At 38.2% G+C, this 20,771-nt stretch overlaps 1 protein-coding gene across 1 annotated transcript in view; it reads right to left on the bottom strand.

Moving 5' to 3' along the window:
• LOC149972513 (protocadherin-15-like) overlaps nt 1-20,771 on the bottom strand; it is a 107,098-nt gene that overhangs the window by 61,222 nt on the left and 25,105 nt on the right. Inside the window, exon 3 of the mRNA XM_090218048.1 lies at nt 7,555-7,620. Within this exon, the coding sequence (XP_090074174.1) occupies nt 7,555-7,620 (66 nt within the window). The remainder of the gene's footprint in view (nt 1-7,554; nt 7,621-20,771) is intronic.

Genomic DNA, 20,771 nt, shown 5'->3' with positions numbered 1-20,771 from the left:
ATTTTCGTCTTGATCTTACAAACACAAACACCTTTTCCTCGTAGATACAGTCTAACTGCATTTGCAATGGTGATAGCTCCAGTAGTTCCTGATTAGTTAGTTCAGTTTTTGTAGTATAATCCATTATTCCCTTTATGATGTCATATTCTTTCTCTCTCTTGGCACGAGCAATTTCTTTCACCATTGAAATAACCAAAAGCCTTGTATCAAATTGAATTAGCACCCAGTAACTTCCAAACTTATGCATAACACAGGCACAATTCCAATATTTATCAATAATTCCTGCTACTTCCTTCTTAAATACTTAATTTTCTAGTAAAGTCTTGTTCATTTTCCAATAATGAATGTTTCACTAAGATCCTAAAGTGGGGTGATTTGGGTTCGGGTCCCAGCTATATTGTGTGTAAGTAAAACAAGCTCTGCAGTACTATTAGTCCTATGAGATTAACTATATGGAAGATTTGCTGTTTCTGTGTACTAATGTATATTTGAGGTGTATGTTTTTATTTATATATATATATATATATAAATAAAAACATACACCTCAAATATACATTAGTACACAGAAACAGCAAATCTTCAAATCTTTTGTGAAATGTAATGTTTAAATGTATTTGGCTAAGGTGTATGTAAACTTTGACTTCAACTGTATATATACACAACTGTGTATATATATATATATATATATATATATATATATAGATATATATATATATATATATATATATATATATATATATATATATATATATGTATATATATATATATATGTATATATATGTATATATATATATATATATATGTATATATGTATATATATGTATATATATATATATATATATGTATATGTGTATATATATGTATATATATATATATATATATATGTATATATGTATATATGTATATATATATATATATATGTATATATGTATATATATATATATATATATATATATATATATGTATATATATATATGTATATATATATATATATATATATGTGTATATATATATATATATATATATATATATATATATATATATATATATATATATATATATATATATATATATATATATATATATATATATACACAGTTGTGTATATATACAGTTGAAGTCAAAGTTTACATACACCTTAGCCAAATACATTTAAACATTACATTTCACAATTCCTGACATTTAATCCTAGTAAAAATTCCCTGTTTTAGGTCAGTTAGGATCACCACTTTATTTTAAGAATGTGAAATGTCAGAATAATAGTAAAGAGTGATTTATTTCAGCTGTTATTTCCTTTATCAGATTCCCACTGGGTCAGAAGTTTACATACGCTGAATTAGTATTTGGTAGCATTGCCTTTAAATTGTTTAATGTTTCGAGTAGCCTTCCACAAGCTTCTCATAATAAATTGGGTGAATTTTGGCCCATTCCTCCTGACAGTCAGGTTTGTTGGCCTCTTTGCTCGCACACGCTTTTTCAGTTCTGTTCACAAATTTTCTTTAGGGTTGCGCTCAGGGCTTTGTTATGGCCACTCCAATACCTTGACTTTGTTGTCCTTAAGCCATTTTGCCACAACTTTGGAAGTACGCTTGGGGTCATTGTCCATTTGGAAGACCCATTTGCGACCAAGCTATAACTTCCTGACTGAGGTCTTGTGATGTTGATTCAATATATCCACGTAATTTTCCTTCCTCAAACCATATATTTTGTGAAGTAAACCAGTCCCTCCTACAGCAAAGCAACCCCACAACATTAGGCTGCCACCCCCGTGCTTCACAGTTGGGATGGTGTTCTTCAGCTTGCCAGCCTCCCCCTTTTAACTCCAAACATAACGATGGTCATTATAGCCAAACAGTTCTATTTTAGGTTTCATCAGACAAGAGGATATTTCTTCAAAACGTACGATCTTTGTTCCTATGTGCCCTATGTGTTTTTCTAAGGTCTTGGCTGATTTCTTTTGATTTTCCCATGATGTCAAGTAAAGAGGCACTGAGTTTGAAGGTAGGCCTTGAAATACATCCACAGGTACACATCCAATTGACTCAAATGATGTCAATTAGCCTATCAGAAGCTTCTAAAGCCATAACATCATTTTCTAGAATTTTCCAAGCTGTTTAAAGGCAGTCAACTTAGTGTATGTAAACTTCTGACCAACTGGAATTGTGATACAGTGGTGTATAAATGAAATAACCTGTCTGTAAACAATTGTTGGAACAATTACTTGTGTCTTGCACAAAGCAGATGTCCTAATCGACTTGCCAAAACTATAGCTTGTTAACAAGACATTTGTGGAGTGGTTGAATAATGAGTTTTATTGACTCTAACCTAAGTGTATGTAAACTTCCGACTTCAACTATATATATATATATATATATATATTTTTTTTTTAACCCTTCCCTTGTGAATTAAAAAAAATGTAAGGTGTGAGGTGGGAAGGAAATTGTGTTGGGATGTTGACTAGACTGGTGGTGTTGGGTGTGCAGGTGGCTCGACCTGACCTGGCTAGTCAGTCTGGCTGAAATGTGATATAGAGCATATCTTAATAAAGACAATCAAAAGTATTTGTATTTTTTCAAGACTTCATTTGTTAGGCTATTGGTTAAAAGGTGCAACACAATATTTATTATAGAATTATAATTGAAGCTTGATGACTGTGTGCATACTTTTTGTTCTAAAATAGAGATGGCATACGGGATGGTGTAAAATGCAGGAAATTAGATTTAGATTCAGAAAATTATCGGGGAGGACCCCCAGATTGCCGCCAGGTTATGATCCCTCCACTTCTAAAACCAAAGGGGCGCGCGCCCTGGCATGTTAGAATCATCTTTGGCAGTGATTACAGCTGTGAGTCCTGGATTGTACAATATTTGACAGTTTTCTCTTTTACAATTATTCAAGCTCTATCAAGTTTATTTTAGATTTTTAGTCATGCCATTTATTTTCAAGCCGATTAAAGTCTAAACTTTAACTAGGCTACTCAGAAACATTCAATGCTGTGTTGGGAAGTAAGTCTAGTGTATAATTGACCTTACATTTCAGGTTATTGTCATACTGAAAGATGGATTTCTCTCATTTTCTGTTGAAAAGCGGACTGAACAAGGTTTTCCTGTAGGTCTTTGCCTCTGCTTAGCATTATTCCTTTTCTTTTTACCCTGAAAAACCCCCTTGTCCTTGCCGATGACAACTATCCTTGAAAATATGAAGAGTGGTGCTCAGTTATTATTATTATTATTTTTTTTTTTGTTGCCCCAAACATAATGCTTTGCATTCAGGCCACAAAGTTCATTTCATTGCCACATTTTTTGCAGTATTACTTTAGTGCTTTATTGCATAGAGGATGCATGTTTTTAAATGTTTTTTTTCTCTGCAGGCTTCCTTCTATTAACTCTGCCATTTAGGTTAGTATTGTGGAGTAACTGGAATGTTGGTGATCCATCCTCAGTTACCTCAGTTTAAGTCTATAACTGTTTTAAAATCACCATTGGCCTCATGGTGAAATCTTTGAGCGATTTCCTTCCTCTCCGTCAACTGAGTTAGGAAGGACTCTTGTATCTTTGTAGTGAATTGGTGTATTGATACAACATCCAACGTGTGACTAATAACTTCATCAAAGGGATGTTCAATGTTTAAAAAAGTTTTATCTATCTTTGCGACACATTGGAAAACCTCCCTAGTCGTTGTCAATGAATGTATGTTTGAAATTCACTGCTCTACTGAGGGACCTTACATATAATTGTATATGTGGGGTACAGAGATGGGGTAGTCATTCAAAAATCATGTTAAACACCATTATTGTACACAGAGTTAGTCCATGCAACTTATTATCTGACTTATTAACCACATTTTTACTCCTGAAGTTATTTAGTCTTGCCATAAGAAAGGTGTTGAATACCTTTTGACTCAATGTATTTCATTTTTTATTTTTTTTTAAATAAAAAACATAATTCCACTTTACATTTTGGGTTGTATTGTGTTTACATCAGTGACACACAATCGACATGTAATCAATTCAGGCTGTAACACAACAAAATGTGGAAAAAGTTAAGAGTTGTGACTAGTTTCTGAAGGCACTGTCAATGGAACACTATTTTTTAACTTAATTAGCTCCACATTTCAATGACATAACCTCAAACCAGCTATAATTTGTAGAAATTCATTTACAAATATTGAAATCATTTCATGAGAAAACTAAAAGGTGTGCAACATTGCCCTATTTACATTGTGTAATATATTGATTGCCCCTACCAGATATGCTATCCAAAGTCAAAGCAATTTTGCCATGGTCGCACCCTGGCAGTCTGTAGCTAATTGGCGAAATAAGTTGGCTAGCTTGCTAGCTAGCCTATGCTACTTCCAGACACAATATCTGTTTACGACTGTGTCAAGTTATCGAAAGTTATCGAGAAGGATGAGTGACTAACTGTGTACTGTTTTGGCAGAGTGAGTGTACAAAAGCTTTCCACGTGCAAGCACACACACAAGACACCCATATAAAAGCACGTTTTAAAATCTTCTTTTCAGTTGCATTTCCTAAATAGGACGATTGAAAGCAAGGCTGCGGTAAATCAGTAAAAGGAACTAGCTACGTGCTGATTTAGTTGACAATTTAGAAAAATGAATGAGCTCCAATTTTGAAATGAGGATGACCTATCCCTTTAATTACGACTCAGTCTAATGAGAGGATTAAGACAATCAGGATCACTTACTTCCCAACGTGTTTCATATTAAATCAGTAAAATACACCAATATCCCATTATAATTAGAAATGTAAAGTATTATGAAATGAACACAAAGCCAACAAAACAGAGAAATAAAAACAATTACATTTGAACCTTTTAATCTGTATTACTTATGTGGCTACAAAACTATTAGAGTAAAGTCAATTGTACTGTAGATAGAGACCGCCTTTTTTAAGCAACTTAAAGGAGTGGATGCTGTTTTTGTGAAAATTTACCCCAGGATTTCATAAGAGAGATGTGATTCCAAAAAAAATTCTGAAACCTTAATCTAACATGGCAATGCTCTCACACTCTGGGAGAGGCAATTGAATGATGTAGTGGGGGCTGTAAAGTCATGTCAGAATAGACTTGAGAAAAAGTAAAGGAAGTTAGAGGCATTTCTTTCTACTTCTTATAAAATTGCATAGCAGTTGGGAATGTACTGTATGCTGTTCAGATGAGTTCTCTATTAGGGTTTTATATAATATTGGAAATATGAATAGGATGAGTATATTTCATTTGATTTAGTGATCCGTTTTGGGAGTTGATGTTCTCATTTGATTTTCATAACAGAGAGAGGTTTTCACATGAAAAAAAGCAAAAATCCAAACAAAGAATTGAAGTGCATGTAAATGAAGATGCAGAATTCTTGCTATACTTCAAACGAACTCATCTCTATAGCCTCTAATGAGGGTAAATAATTTAGCACAAGAACACGGCTAATTAATCTGACCATTTATCTCAGCATAATACTGTAATTGTGGCCTTTATTTACCCATCAAATGGAGGAATATGCTTCACAATATCAAAACACTACACTAGCAACCCCACTAGACTAAATGGGTGGACACAGAGAGAAATATCAACTGGTGTTCTACCCTTCCACTAAAGATTTGATGTTCCACTGAATTAGCATGTAGATTCAAACACAAGGCCATTGTGATACATTATATAAAAAACGACAGTAAAATGGAAAGCCTGGGTAAATTATATGCACATTTTCATTTACTAGCACATCACATGCACGGAGGCAAGAATGCAAGCACCTACGCTATTAGAAAAGAAGGTGCCATCTAGAACCAAAAAGGGTTCTTCAGATATCCCCATAAGAGAACCCTTTGAAGAATCCTTGTTGGTTTCAGGTAGAACCCATTTGGTTCCACAGAAGTTCTACATGGAACTAAACACAGATTTACCTGGAACCAAAAAGGGTTAACCTATGGGGACAGCCGAAGAACCCTTTTGGAACCATTTTTTCCAAGAGTTTACAGTATGCACACTGTCCACACATTCTACCGTCTCTCTTTGCTCTACAGCTTTCTATGCACCATTCTCATCTCCCCCATACCCCTCTCAATCTCTCTCTTTCCCTCTCCCTCACCTGGTCCTCTCTCTCTAATCCAGAGAAGAAGCAGGTGTTGGGACCAATCCCGTCCTTTCAGCCACACTCTCTAATTACATATTGCTGGCCTTGCAATTATTTTAACAGGGCACACACAGATATGTGCACATTGCTTACACACACACACACACACACACACACACACACACACACACACACACACACACACACACACACACACACACACACACACACACACACACACACACACTTACTCCGTCTTTCTCTCTTTACTCTGCTGCCAGGCATTTGAATCACAGAGAGACGGCTACAGAATACCAAACCAGCCTCTCAGCCAGAAAAAGTGAAGGCACATCACAGAATTACAACTAACATCACAGCACTGAAACAAGAATAGTCAGAGCCCTTCTTTTAGCATAGTAACCATTCTATAATTACAGGACACAGTAAAAAATGTGTTATGCAACCAAAAGAAAGAGCCAAACAGGTGTGCACCAGAGACAAAATAACAAACTTAGATTTTCTTAATTCAAATGGGTGAATGAAATAAAACAATTGAGAGTGTCTTACTTCACTGTCATGTTTCTGGGTAATTAGATATACTCTCCAGAGGAATGGGGAAAGATGGAATGCGAAAGGAGTCAGGGTTGCCATGTCCGCGGTTTTCCTGCATTGGGCTACTTCGAAAACAATGCAGAGGGTGAAAATGTATTGGTCGCGGGTTGCAGGTTTTTGGGCTACTTCTAATTTGCACAGCGGCAGCCATGTCTATGCGTCTGCATGCCTATCGAATCGATGATTGGCTTTCTGTGGTACCAGGGCTTGTATAGCTTTTCTTTAGCTAATGGACACATTTGTATTGGTAGGCCTGGTCTTGATTTTCTTATGTCAAGCCTAACATTTCACAAAGCTATACACGGTGTCGCAACGCAGCCTTCATTTCTCAGAACAAGAATAGACTGACAGGTTTCAGAAGAAAGTTATTTGTTTCTGGCCATTTTGAGCGTGTAATCGAACCCACAAATTCTGATGATCCAGATACTCAACTAGTCTAAAGAAGGACAGTTGTATTGCTTCTTTAATCAGGACAACAGTTTTCAGCTGTGCTAACATAATTGCAAAAGGGTTTTCAATTAGCCTATTAAAATGATAAACTTGGATTAGCGAACACATCGTGCCATTGCATCACAGGGGTGATGGTTGCTGATAATGGGCCTCTGTACGCCAATGTAGATATTCCATAAAAAATTATCTGTTTCCAGCTAAAATAGTCATTTAAAACATTAACAATGTCTATACTGTACTTCTGATCAATTTGATGTTATTTTAATGGACAAAAACATTTGCTTTTCTTTCAAAAACTAAGACATTTCTAAGTGACCACCATACACTACTTTTGAACAGTAGTGTATGTTATGAATGGCATATATTGAACAGCCTAGCAGGTACAGAGAAAACAAAGGCAGTACATACCATTGGGGCTCTCTTCATCAATGGTCACTATGGTAGCAGGGGGGCCAGACCGGGACAGTTTACATTCTGTACGGTGGAGAGAGAAGGCAATAAAACAAACACACCAATACCACAAAGAGCCTCAATGTCATAAACTGATAGCAACTGTCATAACTGGTTATGAATGGTTTCATCCTTTCTATTAATGTTGAAGCACGTTGACGGGTTTAAGGACACTGATACAAAAGCGCAGTGATGACCAACTCACAACAATACATGACGACAATACATGACAACCATGTGGGGTGACAACATGAGCACAGTGTTCAATGCAGGGAGTTGCACAGATGGAAATGACTCCGAGCACACAGAGACAAAATAAGATAGATAGAGAGAATGAGGAAAAGTAAAAGGTTGCCCTCTTACCCTCGTACCGCCAGTCTGTAGAGAGCAGGGTTAGTGGTGCCAAAAGGAAAGCAGAAAAGAACCATGGGAGAAAAAGAATAGCATGGAATTGTTGGTTTGGAGAAGAGGTTTTATGTTAGAGGAGAGAAAAAACATTAGAGTAGAGGAAAGGGGGAGGGGAGTGAAGGAATCGAGAGTAAGTTCATCATAATAACTAACAGCTCTACAAAATCTTTTTCAAATACCTCTTTGGATGGATGTTATTTGGCATGGGAGTAGGAAACACTTCTAAAGATACATTCATCACAACATAGTTAGCCTATTTTCTACATACAATTGTCTCTTGAAAATCATCCAAAGAGAACACCATATTTCATTTAGTGTTGACCTCTTTTCCAGGGTGTTGGTGTTTGTTTTCCAATATTCTCTGTCTGGGACTTTCCCCTCTCGGGTAAAATCCCGGAGTTAGAAGAGAATGTCAGAGATGCTTCCTGATAACTGACCCACCCTTGGAATTCTGTATTCATATGAGTTCTGTATTCATACAACTAAACATGGCTTAGTTATGCTGAACTCCCTAAATACCACAACCCGTAATGGTCTTCGGGTTGGTAATGTGGTGTGAAACCTATTGTTGAAGTTGGTATAGACATATACACACACCACAGCAAAGTTGCTTATAGATTTATCCACTTATCTGGCCGACCAGGGCAAATCCTAAAAAGCTAAATTGTGAAGAAGTCAGGAGGTGTGTAGCGAGTTAACTTGATTCAATAGGAAAAGGGGTGAGAGAGCCCAAAAGACGAGGGATAAATTGTCCAACCAGCAAGCACCAAAGCAAAGCTATTTGGAAGAGAACACAACAGACAGGAGGCAGCAGACACATACACCAGAGGGAAGGACTCTCCCGCTTGCTCGCACACGCACACACCAACACAAACACACAAATGCATAATGAGAGTTAGACCGATTTGTATAGAGAGTGATTACCAGTGAAAATCAATACAAACTGAGCATGGGGAGTGGAGGGACCCAGCCAACCATTGTGCATCCAGCAAGCGCCAAAGCAAAGCTGTTCGGAAGAGAACACAACTTATCGTATTGAGAAAATGGACACAGAGGAGGAAAATGGAATTGGAGAGAAAGGGATGAGAGTGTGTGAGAGAGAGAGAGAGAGAGAGAGAGAGAGAGAGAGAAAGACAGATAGGAGAGGGAAGGACTCTCTCACTCTCCCTCTCTCTCGCACAAACACAAATACATAATGCGAGTTGGACCGATTGTATAGAGAATGATAACTAGTGAAAATCAATACAAACTGAGCAGTGGCAGTGGAAGCTGGATAAAACCCCATAGCGTATAGAACTAAAACTAAACTGCACCCTCACTTTCAGTACACCTAGGCCTGTTATGAAAATTGAGCTAAAACGTGCTGAGATACTGTATCTTCTGCATCAAACCCATGACTGGACACATCGTCAATACTGTCTCTCTGTAACCAGAGGCATGGTATCGACCAGGACTACACAGGCCATGTCCAATTCAATGTGACCTAGAATGTAAGGTCATTGTTCATACATATAACTATGATGAACATCACAGTGATCCCTTCCTCCATAACTAGACACATCCTGCCCTCGCTCAGCGTGGAACAATCTTAAAAGTGGAGCCACCTAGTGGTACACTTAAAATTAAGTGTTTTTCTAACACCAACACTAGTGGCAACTGAGCTGCCACCAAGTTGAAGGAGACAAAACCTTAACTTTGCTGGAGTATTGAAACAAATCATCCTGAGATGTTTTAAAACATTACATGGTGTGTTGTAACACCACTTAATCAAGTATTGTGAAACACCTTGCCAGGGACTTGGAGAACTAACAAAAAAGGTTTAAAGTCATGTTTAGTGCAGAATTAGAAACCTTCTCATTTGGTCTTGTTTCCTCTCCTTAAAGTTTCTAAACACCATTATGATGTTTTCAAACCTGTCCAGAGCAGAATGCAAACCCTTTTTTTGAAGTGTCGTAACGTTTAACATTGTTCTATGCATTTGATAATTTGCCATTATATACCATTTTGACAGGCATTGTCAAGCAGTGTTAAAACCACCAGCAGTGTTGGGTAACTGAGGCATTCTGAAGGCTTCATTGCTTTCACCAAATTGTACCAGAAAACAGTTCATTACTCAGAGCTTCATTATCTGTTCACAATGCAGATTAGTGACATCTGCTGGTTAGCAATAAATAGCAGCGTGTGATTATCAGATACACATGTCTTTCTCCACTTTCTCCGCCTGCCATATCAATTGTGTTATAGTCTCAGAAATTATTTTAACATTTTCTATCCAATGCTACCAATTGTATGCATATCCTGGCTTCTCGCCATGAGCAACAGGCAGTTTACTTTGGGCACGTCAGTCAGGCGGAAATTCAGGAAAATAGACCCGAGCCTGAATAATATATACAGTGGGGCAAAAAATATTTAGTCATCCACCAATTGTGCATGTTCTCCCACTTAAAAATATGAGAGAGGCCTGTAATTTTCATCACAGGTACACTTCAACTATGACAGACAAAATGAGAAAAAAAATCCAGAAGATCATATTGTAGGTGCAAAATAAGTATTTGGTCAATAACAAAAGTTTAACTCAATACTTTGTTATATAGAATGACAGAGGTCAAACATTTTCTGTAAGTCTTCACAAGGCTTTCACACACTGTTGCTGGTATTTTGGCAAATTCCTCCATGCAGATCTCCTCTAGAGCAGTGATGTTTTGGGGCTGTTGCTGGGCAACACAGACGTTCAACTCCCTCCCAAAATGTTTTATGGGGTTGAGATCTGGAGACTGGCTAGGCCACTCCAGGACCTTGAAATGCTTCTTACGAAGCCACTCCTTCGTTGCCAGGGCGGTGTGTTTGGGATTATTGTCATGCTGAAAGACCCAGCCACGTTTCATCTTCAATGCCCTTGCTGATAGAAGGAGGTTTTCACTCAAAATCTCACGATACAAGGCCCCATTCATTCTTTCCTTTACACGACGGATCAGTCGTTCTGGTCCCTTTGCAGAAAAACAGCCCCAAAGCATGATGTTTCCACCCCCATGCTTCACATTAGGTATGGTGTTCTTTGGATGCAACTCAGCATTCTTTGTCCTCCAAACACGACAAGTTGAGTTTTTACCAAAAAGTTATATTTTGGTTTCATCTGACCATATGACATTCTCCCAATCTTCTTCTGGATCATCCAAATGACCTCTAGCAAACTTCAGACGGGCCTGGACATGTACTGGCTTAAGCAGGGGGACACGTCTGGCACTGCAGGATTTGAGTCCCTGGCGGAATAGTATGTTACTGATGGTAGGCTTTGTTACTTTGGTCCCAGCTCTCTGCAGGTCATTCACTAGGTCCCCCGTGTGGTTCTGGGATTTTTGCTCTTTGGAGGGATCTTTGGAGGGAGTTGAAAGTCTGTGTTGCCCAGCAACAGCCCCAAAACATCACTGCTCCTGAGGAGATCTGCATGGAGGAATGGGCCAAAATACCAGCAACAGTGTGTGAAAACCTTGTGAAGACTTACAGAAAACATTTGACCTCTATCATTGCCAACAAAGGGTATATAACAAAGTATTAAGATAAACTTTTGTTACTGCCCAAATACTTATTTTCCACCATAATTTGCAAATAAATTCATAAAAAATCCTACAATGTGATTTTCTGGATTTTTTTTCTCATTTTGTCTGTCATAGTTGAAGTGTACCTATGATGAAAATTACAGGCCTCTCTCATCTTTTTAAGTGGGAGAACTTGCACAATTGGTGGCTGACTTAATACATTTTTGCCCCACTGTATGTGCAAGCCTGCTTCTACTGAAAATACCTTTAAATCAATTTATATCCCAATCATGGAAAAAAGTAAGATCTTGCAGAAAAACAACCACATCAAATCTGAAAAAGGTTACTTGTGTCTCCATCCATCTCTGGGCCTGGTTCTTTTGTGAGAAAGATTATAAACGTTTGGTAATTTAAGTTTTGTAGCTCGAGGGGGAGTCAGTCTGTTGATTTGTGCAGGATACTATTTTCCCAAATGAAAGCAAATTGCCCCGAGGTTCAAATGTTAATATTTAGATTGTTCTTGGAGTAAGCTGTTGGAGTGTATAGTGCTTTGATTACCAATTACTGATGGAGTATTGCCTCTTTAACATTTCCAGTTTTCCTTCCCTACTTCCACTTATTTTATTGGGAAAAACAGATTTCCATTAAAGCAATGTTCCATTAGATTAACAGAACAAAGCCTCTCTGTGTTTTTTGAGTTGGCTAATGAAACATTAGTCTAGTTGCTGCGCTGCTTGTTGATCAGATGAGTGACTCTCTGCTTAGGTAATCCTTATTGTGGATAAACGTTTGTTGTTGAATTAATTATTTTTAGATGGCTAATGCACTTTGCATTGTATGGAGGCACCTAGGTGAAGTTGCACAGTGCATGAGTGTCTCTCTGATTTTGTGATCCCAATGGTGCATAGAAGTTTGATGTTGAGATTGTTGTTCTTAAAATTTGTCATTTTTTTCAGACAATTGTACCTTAATCCACTTTTATTCCTGGTGTCAATTAGTATATGATTGTTTCAGGTATAGGCTACATTCTATGGACCTTTCTACACTTCAAAAATAGAAAGTCTAAAAACACCATGATTGTCAAATGAAACCATGAGAAGTATTGCACCTAAGCTAAGATGTGGTGTTTGGAGGTTGTTTGAATGTAAACCCAATGTAAATGTCGTAATAACCAGAATGTGTTTTAAAACAGAAATGTACAGTAGTACTCTGAAAGGGTCAAAGTGGTTCTTCAACCTGAATATTAGTGTTTTTAACTTCGGTGAGTTAACTTAGATGTGATTCAACTTTTTGGGATAGGTAGCAGCATTTTCACTTTTGGATGAATAGCGTGCCCAGAGTGAACTGCCTCCGACTCTGTCCCAGATGCTAATATATCCATATTATTATTAGTATTTGATAGAAAACACTCTGAAGTTTCTAAAACTGTTTGAATTATGTCTGTGAGTATAACATAACTCATATGGCAGGTGAAATCCTGAGAAAAATCCAACCAGGAAGTGGGAAATCTGAGGTTTGTAGTTTTACAACTTAGCCCCCATTGAAGATACAGGGTGATATTAGTTATGTTTCACTTCCCAAGGCTTCCACTAGATGTCAACAGTATTTTGTTTTGAGGATTCTACTCTAAAGGAGGGGCTCATAAGGGCTCTTTGAGTGAGTGGTCTGGCAGAGTGCCACAGCCTCGGTCTGGCGCTCTCACGTGAAAGGTAGCTACATTCCACTTCATTTGTACAGACAAAGGAATTGTCCTGTTGGAACATTAATGAAGTTTTATGTTAAAAACATCCTAAAGAATGAATCCATACTTAGGTTGGCATGTTTCTACGGGCTGTAATGGAAGTTTTTAAACTTTTCGTCCGACGTTCGTTGCGACTTGAACAAGCTTTTGGATTTGTTTACCAAACGCCCTAACAAAATAAGATATTTGGAAATAACAGATGGACATTAACGAACAAATCAAAACATTTATGGTGGAACTGGGAGTGCATTCTGATGAAGATCATCAAAGGTAAGTGAGTATTTAAAATGCTATTTTTGAGTAATGTTGACTACCCAATATGGCGGGTATCTTTTAGCTGCTTTGTTGTCTAAAGGCTGTACTTTAAAAAAAATCTGAAACAGCGGTTGCATTAAGGAGAAGTTTATCTAAAGTTCCATGTATAATAGTCGTATCTTTATCAATGTTTATTATGAGAATTTCTGCAAATTGATGTGGCTCTCTGCAATATCACCGCATGTTTTAGAACTACTGAACGTAAAACGCCAATGTAAACTCAGATTTGAACTAAATATGAACTTTATCAAACAAAACATACATGAATTTTGTAACATGAAGTCCTATGAGTGTCATTTGATGAAGATCATCAAAGGTTAGTGATTAGTTTTATCTCTATTTCTGCTTTTTGTGACTCTCTTTGGCTGGGAAAATGGCTGTGTTTTTCTGTGGCTTGGTGGTGACCTAACATAATCGTTTGTGGTGCTTTCACTGTAAATCCTTTTTGAAATCAGACACTGTGGCAGAATTAACGAGAATTGTATCTTTAAAATGGTGTAAAATACTTGTATGCTTGAGGAATTTTAATTGTGAGATTTTTGTTGAGGTTAAAGCGCAGAACACAAATGGAACACCGCTAGGTTGCAATACAAACACTTAAAAGATACACCCTATCCCCTCAGACCTCAAATTAAGTCAACACTATGGATGACGTATCATGACATCTGACTAGAATGGACTACAGTCAATTAAAATTCCATGTCTACTAATATTAACTATATATTTATTCATATAGGACTACTGTATGATAGCTAGCAAATTAATTAGCTAAATAACGTTAGCCTGCCTAGCTGGAACGTCTGAAGAAGGAAAATGTTTTATTTCTACAATTTACAAAAGCTAACCAAACAAAAACATCATTACTTTAACCTGACGTGTTTGTGCCGTCATGCGAATTAGTAGCACAATTTCTAACCTATTTACATTAGTTTTTACTTACACTTGTATGTTGACTTCTCCATTGATATTGTTTCTAAGTTTTGCCGGACATTTCATAGCGGATGTACAATTGTCGCATATTGAATTATGGGGAATTTCAGGCCCTGGAGTGAATATAATTGTACACTTGCAAACACGACTAAAAACGAGGGCTGAGGGGCTTACGTTGCAAACTTCCCTTGCTTGGCTAATTATTTGGGCCTCACTCCAGGATTGTGATGGGGATTCCTCCAAGGCCATAGGGTAAGTGGACAAGGGTGTTTCTTTTATAAGTTTGAACCGCTGCCATACAGTCAATAGTCCCTTTGCACAACATAGCAACGCCCACTTCTGCTCAACTTCCTACCCGATACATAGCTTCCTGTCCCAATCCCGTCCTGTCAGCCTGATTGTAGCCATACTAGCCTTGAAGTTGCTCGGCTCTATCTCAGTATATTAATATAATCATATTTCTACAGGGTTTTTTAAATAATTATTTTTGGAAATTCTGTTTATCCGTTCAGGTCGGGATTTTTGTAATTAGATTATTGTGTTCCTTGTCTTTTTTGTGTCTCTTAGCTAGCTATTAATTAGTAAGGTGTCTAGCAATTAGCCACACAAGGTGCTTGCAAGAGCTGCCAAAGATAACAGTGACGGATGTACATTGTCTGGCCAAGACAACAAGCAGCAAACCACCGACCTCAAAGTTGGAAAAAGGATTCAGACTTTATGTCCACAGTTACCTTTTCAACTATGAAGGTAAGTGTAGCCAAGTTGCCTATCAGACCAGACAAGGATGTTTCCTCAAAGCTGCAATGTAGTTTAAGACATGCCTTTTACAGTAGCTAGCTAACATTATGATTGCTCATTCTTTTTATTCAAAACAGTTTTGAACAGGGGAGAGGTCAGCATAAGGGCTTGCTGCTAGAGATCCATGAGGAAAAATGAGAAACCACACAGTTTGAGTGTAGGGTAAAATGTAAGCTGTTTGTGACACACTACATGCTGGTGACACAGTCAGAGATGAAGCCTAGTCTTAGACTAAGAAGTTCCTGTCAATGGAGATCTGCATTAAGAGGCATTGATTAGTCTAGGACTGGGCTTAACTCATGTCTATGAAACCATTCTTACATGCTGACCAGACCGGACACGTCGCGTGCGCGAGCGTCGCAAAATACATTTAGAAATCCATGTTATTCAATTATTGCACTCACACTGCTCGCGCGCGGCAACGCGCGTCTGCGATGCCCGGGGCTAAAATATAACTCCTTTTTATTTCTGATGCAGATCACACTGAAAGTCCTGCCTCTCTCATCTCCTCATGGGTTTATAGAAGCAGGTACCCACATGCCATCTCCTCATTGGTTATACCCACGTGGGTGATTGAAAGATATTTTTGCTGTTAGAGAGGTAATACTATGAAAGTTTAGATGCCAATCACCAAATAAGTTCAAAGATGAAAAAGCCTGGAAGGAGGAGAGATGACTAGAAACGATTCGGTTGGCCGTTTTATGTGTGGATTAATTGGCAGAGTAAAGGAGCTTGTGCATTTAAGATAAAATAACAACTCAATGTTTATATCCCAGGACAAATTAGCTACCAACAGCAAGCTAGCTAAATAGGACAAATTAGCTAGCAAGTGCAAGCTAAATAGCTAAATTGCCATACATGTTTAATTATTTTCGACCTGTCCCCAAATGAATGTCATTGGTTCAGAGTTTGTTTTGCTATTTTAACCTGTGTGTTGTGATCGCGTTTGGTGTAGGGGGACAAAATACATTTATGCACCATAACAGACAATGGCGCTGTCGCGCAGCCTGTTTGGGTTCCGTGTTAGTGTAGTAATTGTTCAGTTGTCTTCCTTGCTGTTTCTGTAAACTCTTTTATGTTGGATACATTAGATTAAATTTAATCAAGAGCATACGTATATCCTTAATAGAAATGTTTAAACCTGTATTGTTGTAATGAATTTAGTGGCTGTTGCATGTTGCTCCAGTCACATCTGTTTGCTGGTCGTGACACATGTTGAGTGATTATATAGTCTAATAATTTTATTTTTATATCGCCACGTAGGTTGTACTGAAGCCCCCTGAGCAAGTAACAATGACACAACATCACTATACTTGTTGCATTACTATCCCAGTCTGCACACTATTCCCAGATGGAAACATCAGTGGTCCCACTTCACCGCTGAGACATATCAGTAGTGGCTTAAGCCAAGGAATATGGTATGTTTTAATAGCTATACCACATATCAACATCATATGGTTATAATCACATCATAATGCTAAGAAATTATTTAATGAAAACTTAAATTGTCTCATGATTAGATTTAGAATAGTGCCCTTGTACAGTCTGGGGTCTGCAACCTGGGCCCGTAGGCAAAATTACCATTACCAAGCCCACCAAAATGTGAATGGCAGAAGGAGGGATTAAGTGAGTAGTCCCTAATAGCCAGTATACTAGGTAGTATCTTTGACTATTTACCATTTTTTAATTTCAGGTGGTTTCAAGTACGTTGTTTAGATTGGCTAACCACAGAGGCTGCTTTGCTTTGCAGAAGTACTCTCTACTGCGCCCTTCTTGGACCGCTCCCTGACCTCTCAGTTCTCCAGATAGAAGAGGGGTACAAGAACTTTGACCCTCTATCCAAGCCTTTGATCTGCGCTATGGGGATGTCTGCTGAAAAGCTTTTAGTCGACTCCCACTTTGGAAAGGTACTGGTGGGGAGCCTCTTGTCTTACCATCAGCCTCCAATCACAGCGCGACACATAGTTTACCGTATGGAGACACCACCATTCGCTTCACTGCCTGTTGATGGCTACAGACTGGTGAGCAACTTTCAAGTCTGCACATTTGTGCTCAGTGAAGAAGACCAGATTCACATTGTCTCTTCATGTGAGCTTCGCAACACCCCACAAAATAGAGGACTGACCTCATCACGGTTCAGAGGTTTGCCATTCGAGAGGGCTGACATCCGCAGGCAATCTACCTGAAAGGATCCTCAAAGGCACAGCACAAACAGCTGACATGAAGAGGGGACTGGAGTTGAAAGCAGCTAGTGACTATTGCAAAATGCAGAATGTCAACTTCTCACCCTGTGGCCTCATCATACATCCTGATGTCCCTTGACTTGCATCTTCTCCTGATGGACTGGAGATTACCCAAATGTAAAAGGTTTTGTGGATTGCAAGTACGTTCACATGCATAACGGTGAACTTTCCCTGAAGAGGCAGCATGCCTACTATTGACAAGTTCAAGGTCATCTCTATGAGGAAATTCTGGTCGAGAGAATACATAGAGACCCAGTGGTGTTCTCACTAATTAGAGAGAAGGGTGACTGGTACTACTTATATGTGTACATGCAAAAGTTCATAGGCAGGAAAGACTAAATAACAACAGACAGGCTCCTACAGGCTCCTTTATCTTTCAATTAATGAAAGAGAAACAAACCAACATCTGTCTAATTTATTAATTAATAATTTAAAATAATTAAGTAAATTTTTTCTGTTCTCTTGTCACTGTAAACATTTTGTGTTTGGAGTATGAGCAGTAGTGTTTATCATCAATAAATGGACTACAGGGTGTTAGACAATGTGGATGGTCACAGCAAATAAAGGAAAGATGCATTTTAGTAGTAGCTCATTGCTCCTTGGCTCATGCCTTCACAGCAGGCACACACTGGTAGTTTTATGAGAAGGCAAGCCACAGCCCAGATGCAGTTGATGCTTCCCATCAGTAACATGAGGATCTCATGGACATGGTAGTTATTCCACTGGAATAGCAAAGGTACTGCTCCCTTCTTCAGATATCGAACCCCACTAGAAGGTTAAAAGAAATCTTAATTTTCAATAAAGATGCCGCACCAACTAATAACGTTAATGATAGCACTTACGTTAGCTAGGTACTGGTAGCTAACATTTGCTAGCTAAAGGGACAAAAAAAAGACACAGAACACAATCGAATTACAAAAATCACTAACTGAACAGATAAACAGAATTTTCAACAAGAAGGATAAAAAAACAAAATAAATATGATTATATTTATATACTGAGGTAATGATATCAGGCTGATAGGACGGGATCGGGACAGGAAGTTATGTATCGGCTAGGAAGTTGAGCACAAGTGGGCATTGCTACGTTGTGAGAAAGGTCTATGCTTAGGCTGCGGTTCAAACTCATAAAAGACACACCCTCGTCTACTTACTCTCGCCTTATGCCCTTGGGGGAATCCCCGTCACCATCTTGGAGGGCGGTCCAAATGATTAGCTAAGCAAGGGACGTTTGCAACGTAAGCCCCTCAGCCCTCTTTTTTAGTCAAGTTTGCAAGTGTACAATTATGTTCACTTCGGGGCCTGAAACTCCCTATAATTCCATTCGCGACGATTGTGAATCCGCTAAGAAATGTCAGCCAAAAATGAAAACCTCAACGTCAGTATATGGAGTCAACAAACAAGTGTAAGTTAAAACTAATATGAATAACTTAGAAATTAATGAACATGACGGCAGAAACACGTCTCATATAAGTAATAATGTTTTTGTTTGGTTAGCTTTTGGAAATTGTGGAAATAAAACATTTTCCTTCTTCAGAAGTTCCAGCTAGGCAGGCTGTTATTTATCTAACTAGCTGTCGTACAGTAGACATGTATTAATAATGATATATTTAATGTGAGTAGACATGCAATCATAATTGACTGTAGCGCATATAAAGCACCCACAAGCTACCGGTGGCTGAAAACACAATCATCGCGGGATGATCGAGTGACAAATTTCCGGGCAAGGGTGGTACATTTAATAATTATTTTCCACCATAATTTGCAAATAAATTCATAAAAAATCCTCTACAATGTGATTTTCTGGATTTTTTTTCTAATTTTGTCTGTCATAGTTGAAGTGTACCTATGATGAAAATTACAGGCCTCTCTCATCTTTTTAAGTGGGAGAACTTGCACAATTGGTGGCTGACTAAATACTTTTTTGCCCCACTGTATATGGCAAATATACCACGGCTATGGGGTGTATACAGGCACTCGGCTTTGCGTTGTGCAAAAGAACAGCCCTTAGCTGTGGTATATTGGCCATATACCACACCGTCTCAAACCTTATTGCTTAAATAAAATATGACTGTTTATTGGTCAGAACAGTCAGAACAATCAGATCATATTGTAATATCATGTCGTGGACCAAAAAATCCATCCTACCTGAACATGCTGAAATTCCAGGCGTTTTGTTATTCGTGTTTTTGGGCTCTTACGCTACAGTGCCTTGCAAAGTATTCATCCCTCTTGATGTTTTTCCTATTTTGTTGCATTACAACCTGCCATTTAAATATATTTTTATTTGGATTTCATGTAACGGACATACACAAAATAGTCCAAACTAGTGAAGTGAAATTTTAAAAATAACTTGTGCAAAACTGGTGCATACATATGTATTCACTCCCTTTGCTATGAAGCCGCTAAATGAGACCTGGTGCAACCAATTACATTCAGAAGTCAAATAATTTGTTAAATAAAGTTCACCTGTGTGCAATCTAAGTGTCTCACATGAGCTGTCACGTGATCTCAGTATATATACAACTGTTCTGAAAGGCCCCACAGTCTGCAACACCACTAAGCAAATGTCACCACCAAGCAAGCAGCAGTACCATGAAGCTCTCCAAACAGGTCAGGGACAAAGTTGTGGAGAAGTACAGATCAGGGTTGGGTTATGAAAAAATATCTGAAACCTTTAACATTTCACAGAGCACCATTAAATCCATTATTAAAACATGTAAAAATATGGCACCACAACAAACCTGCCAAGAGAGGGCCGCACACCAAAACTCACAGACCAAGCAAGGAGGGCATTAATAATAGAGGCAACAAAGAGACCAAAGATTACCCTGAAGGATCTGCAAAGCTCCACAGCGGAGAATGGAGTTAGTCCATAGGACACTCCCAGAGCTGTGCTTTATGGAAGAGTGGTCAGAAAAAATCCATTGCTTGAAGAAGAAACCAAGCTAACACGTTTGGGGTTTGCCAAAACGCATGTGGGAGACTCCCCAAACATATGGAAGAAGGTACTCGGACAGATGAGACTAAAATGTTTCTTTTTAGCAATCAAGGAAACGCTATGTCTGCCGCAAACCCAACACTTCACATCACCCCGAGAACACCATCCCTACAGTGAAGCACGGTTTTGGCAGCGTCATGCTTTGGGGATTTTTTTCATCGGCAGAGACTGGAAAACTGGTCAGAATTGAAGGAATGATGGATG

This window comes from Oncorhynchus mykiss, chromosome 23, assembly GCF_057628025.1.
Source record: "Oncorhynchus mykiss isolate SJ-2025 chromosome 23, ASM5762802v1, whole genome shotgun sequence".
NCBI lineage: Eukaryota > Metazoa > Chordata > Actinopteri > Salmoniformes > Salmonidae > Oncorhynchus > Oncorhynchus mykiss.
The sequence above is the reverse complement of the archived record's forward strand: the minus strand, read 5'-3'. Positions and strand labels throughout refer to the sequence as shown.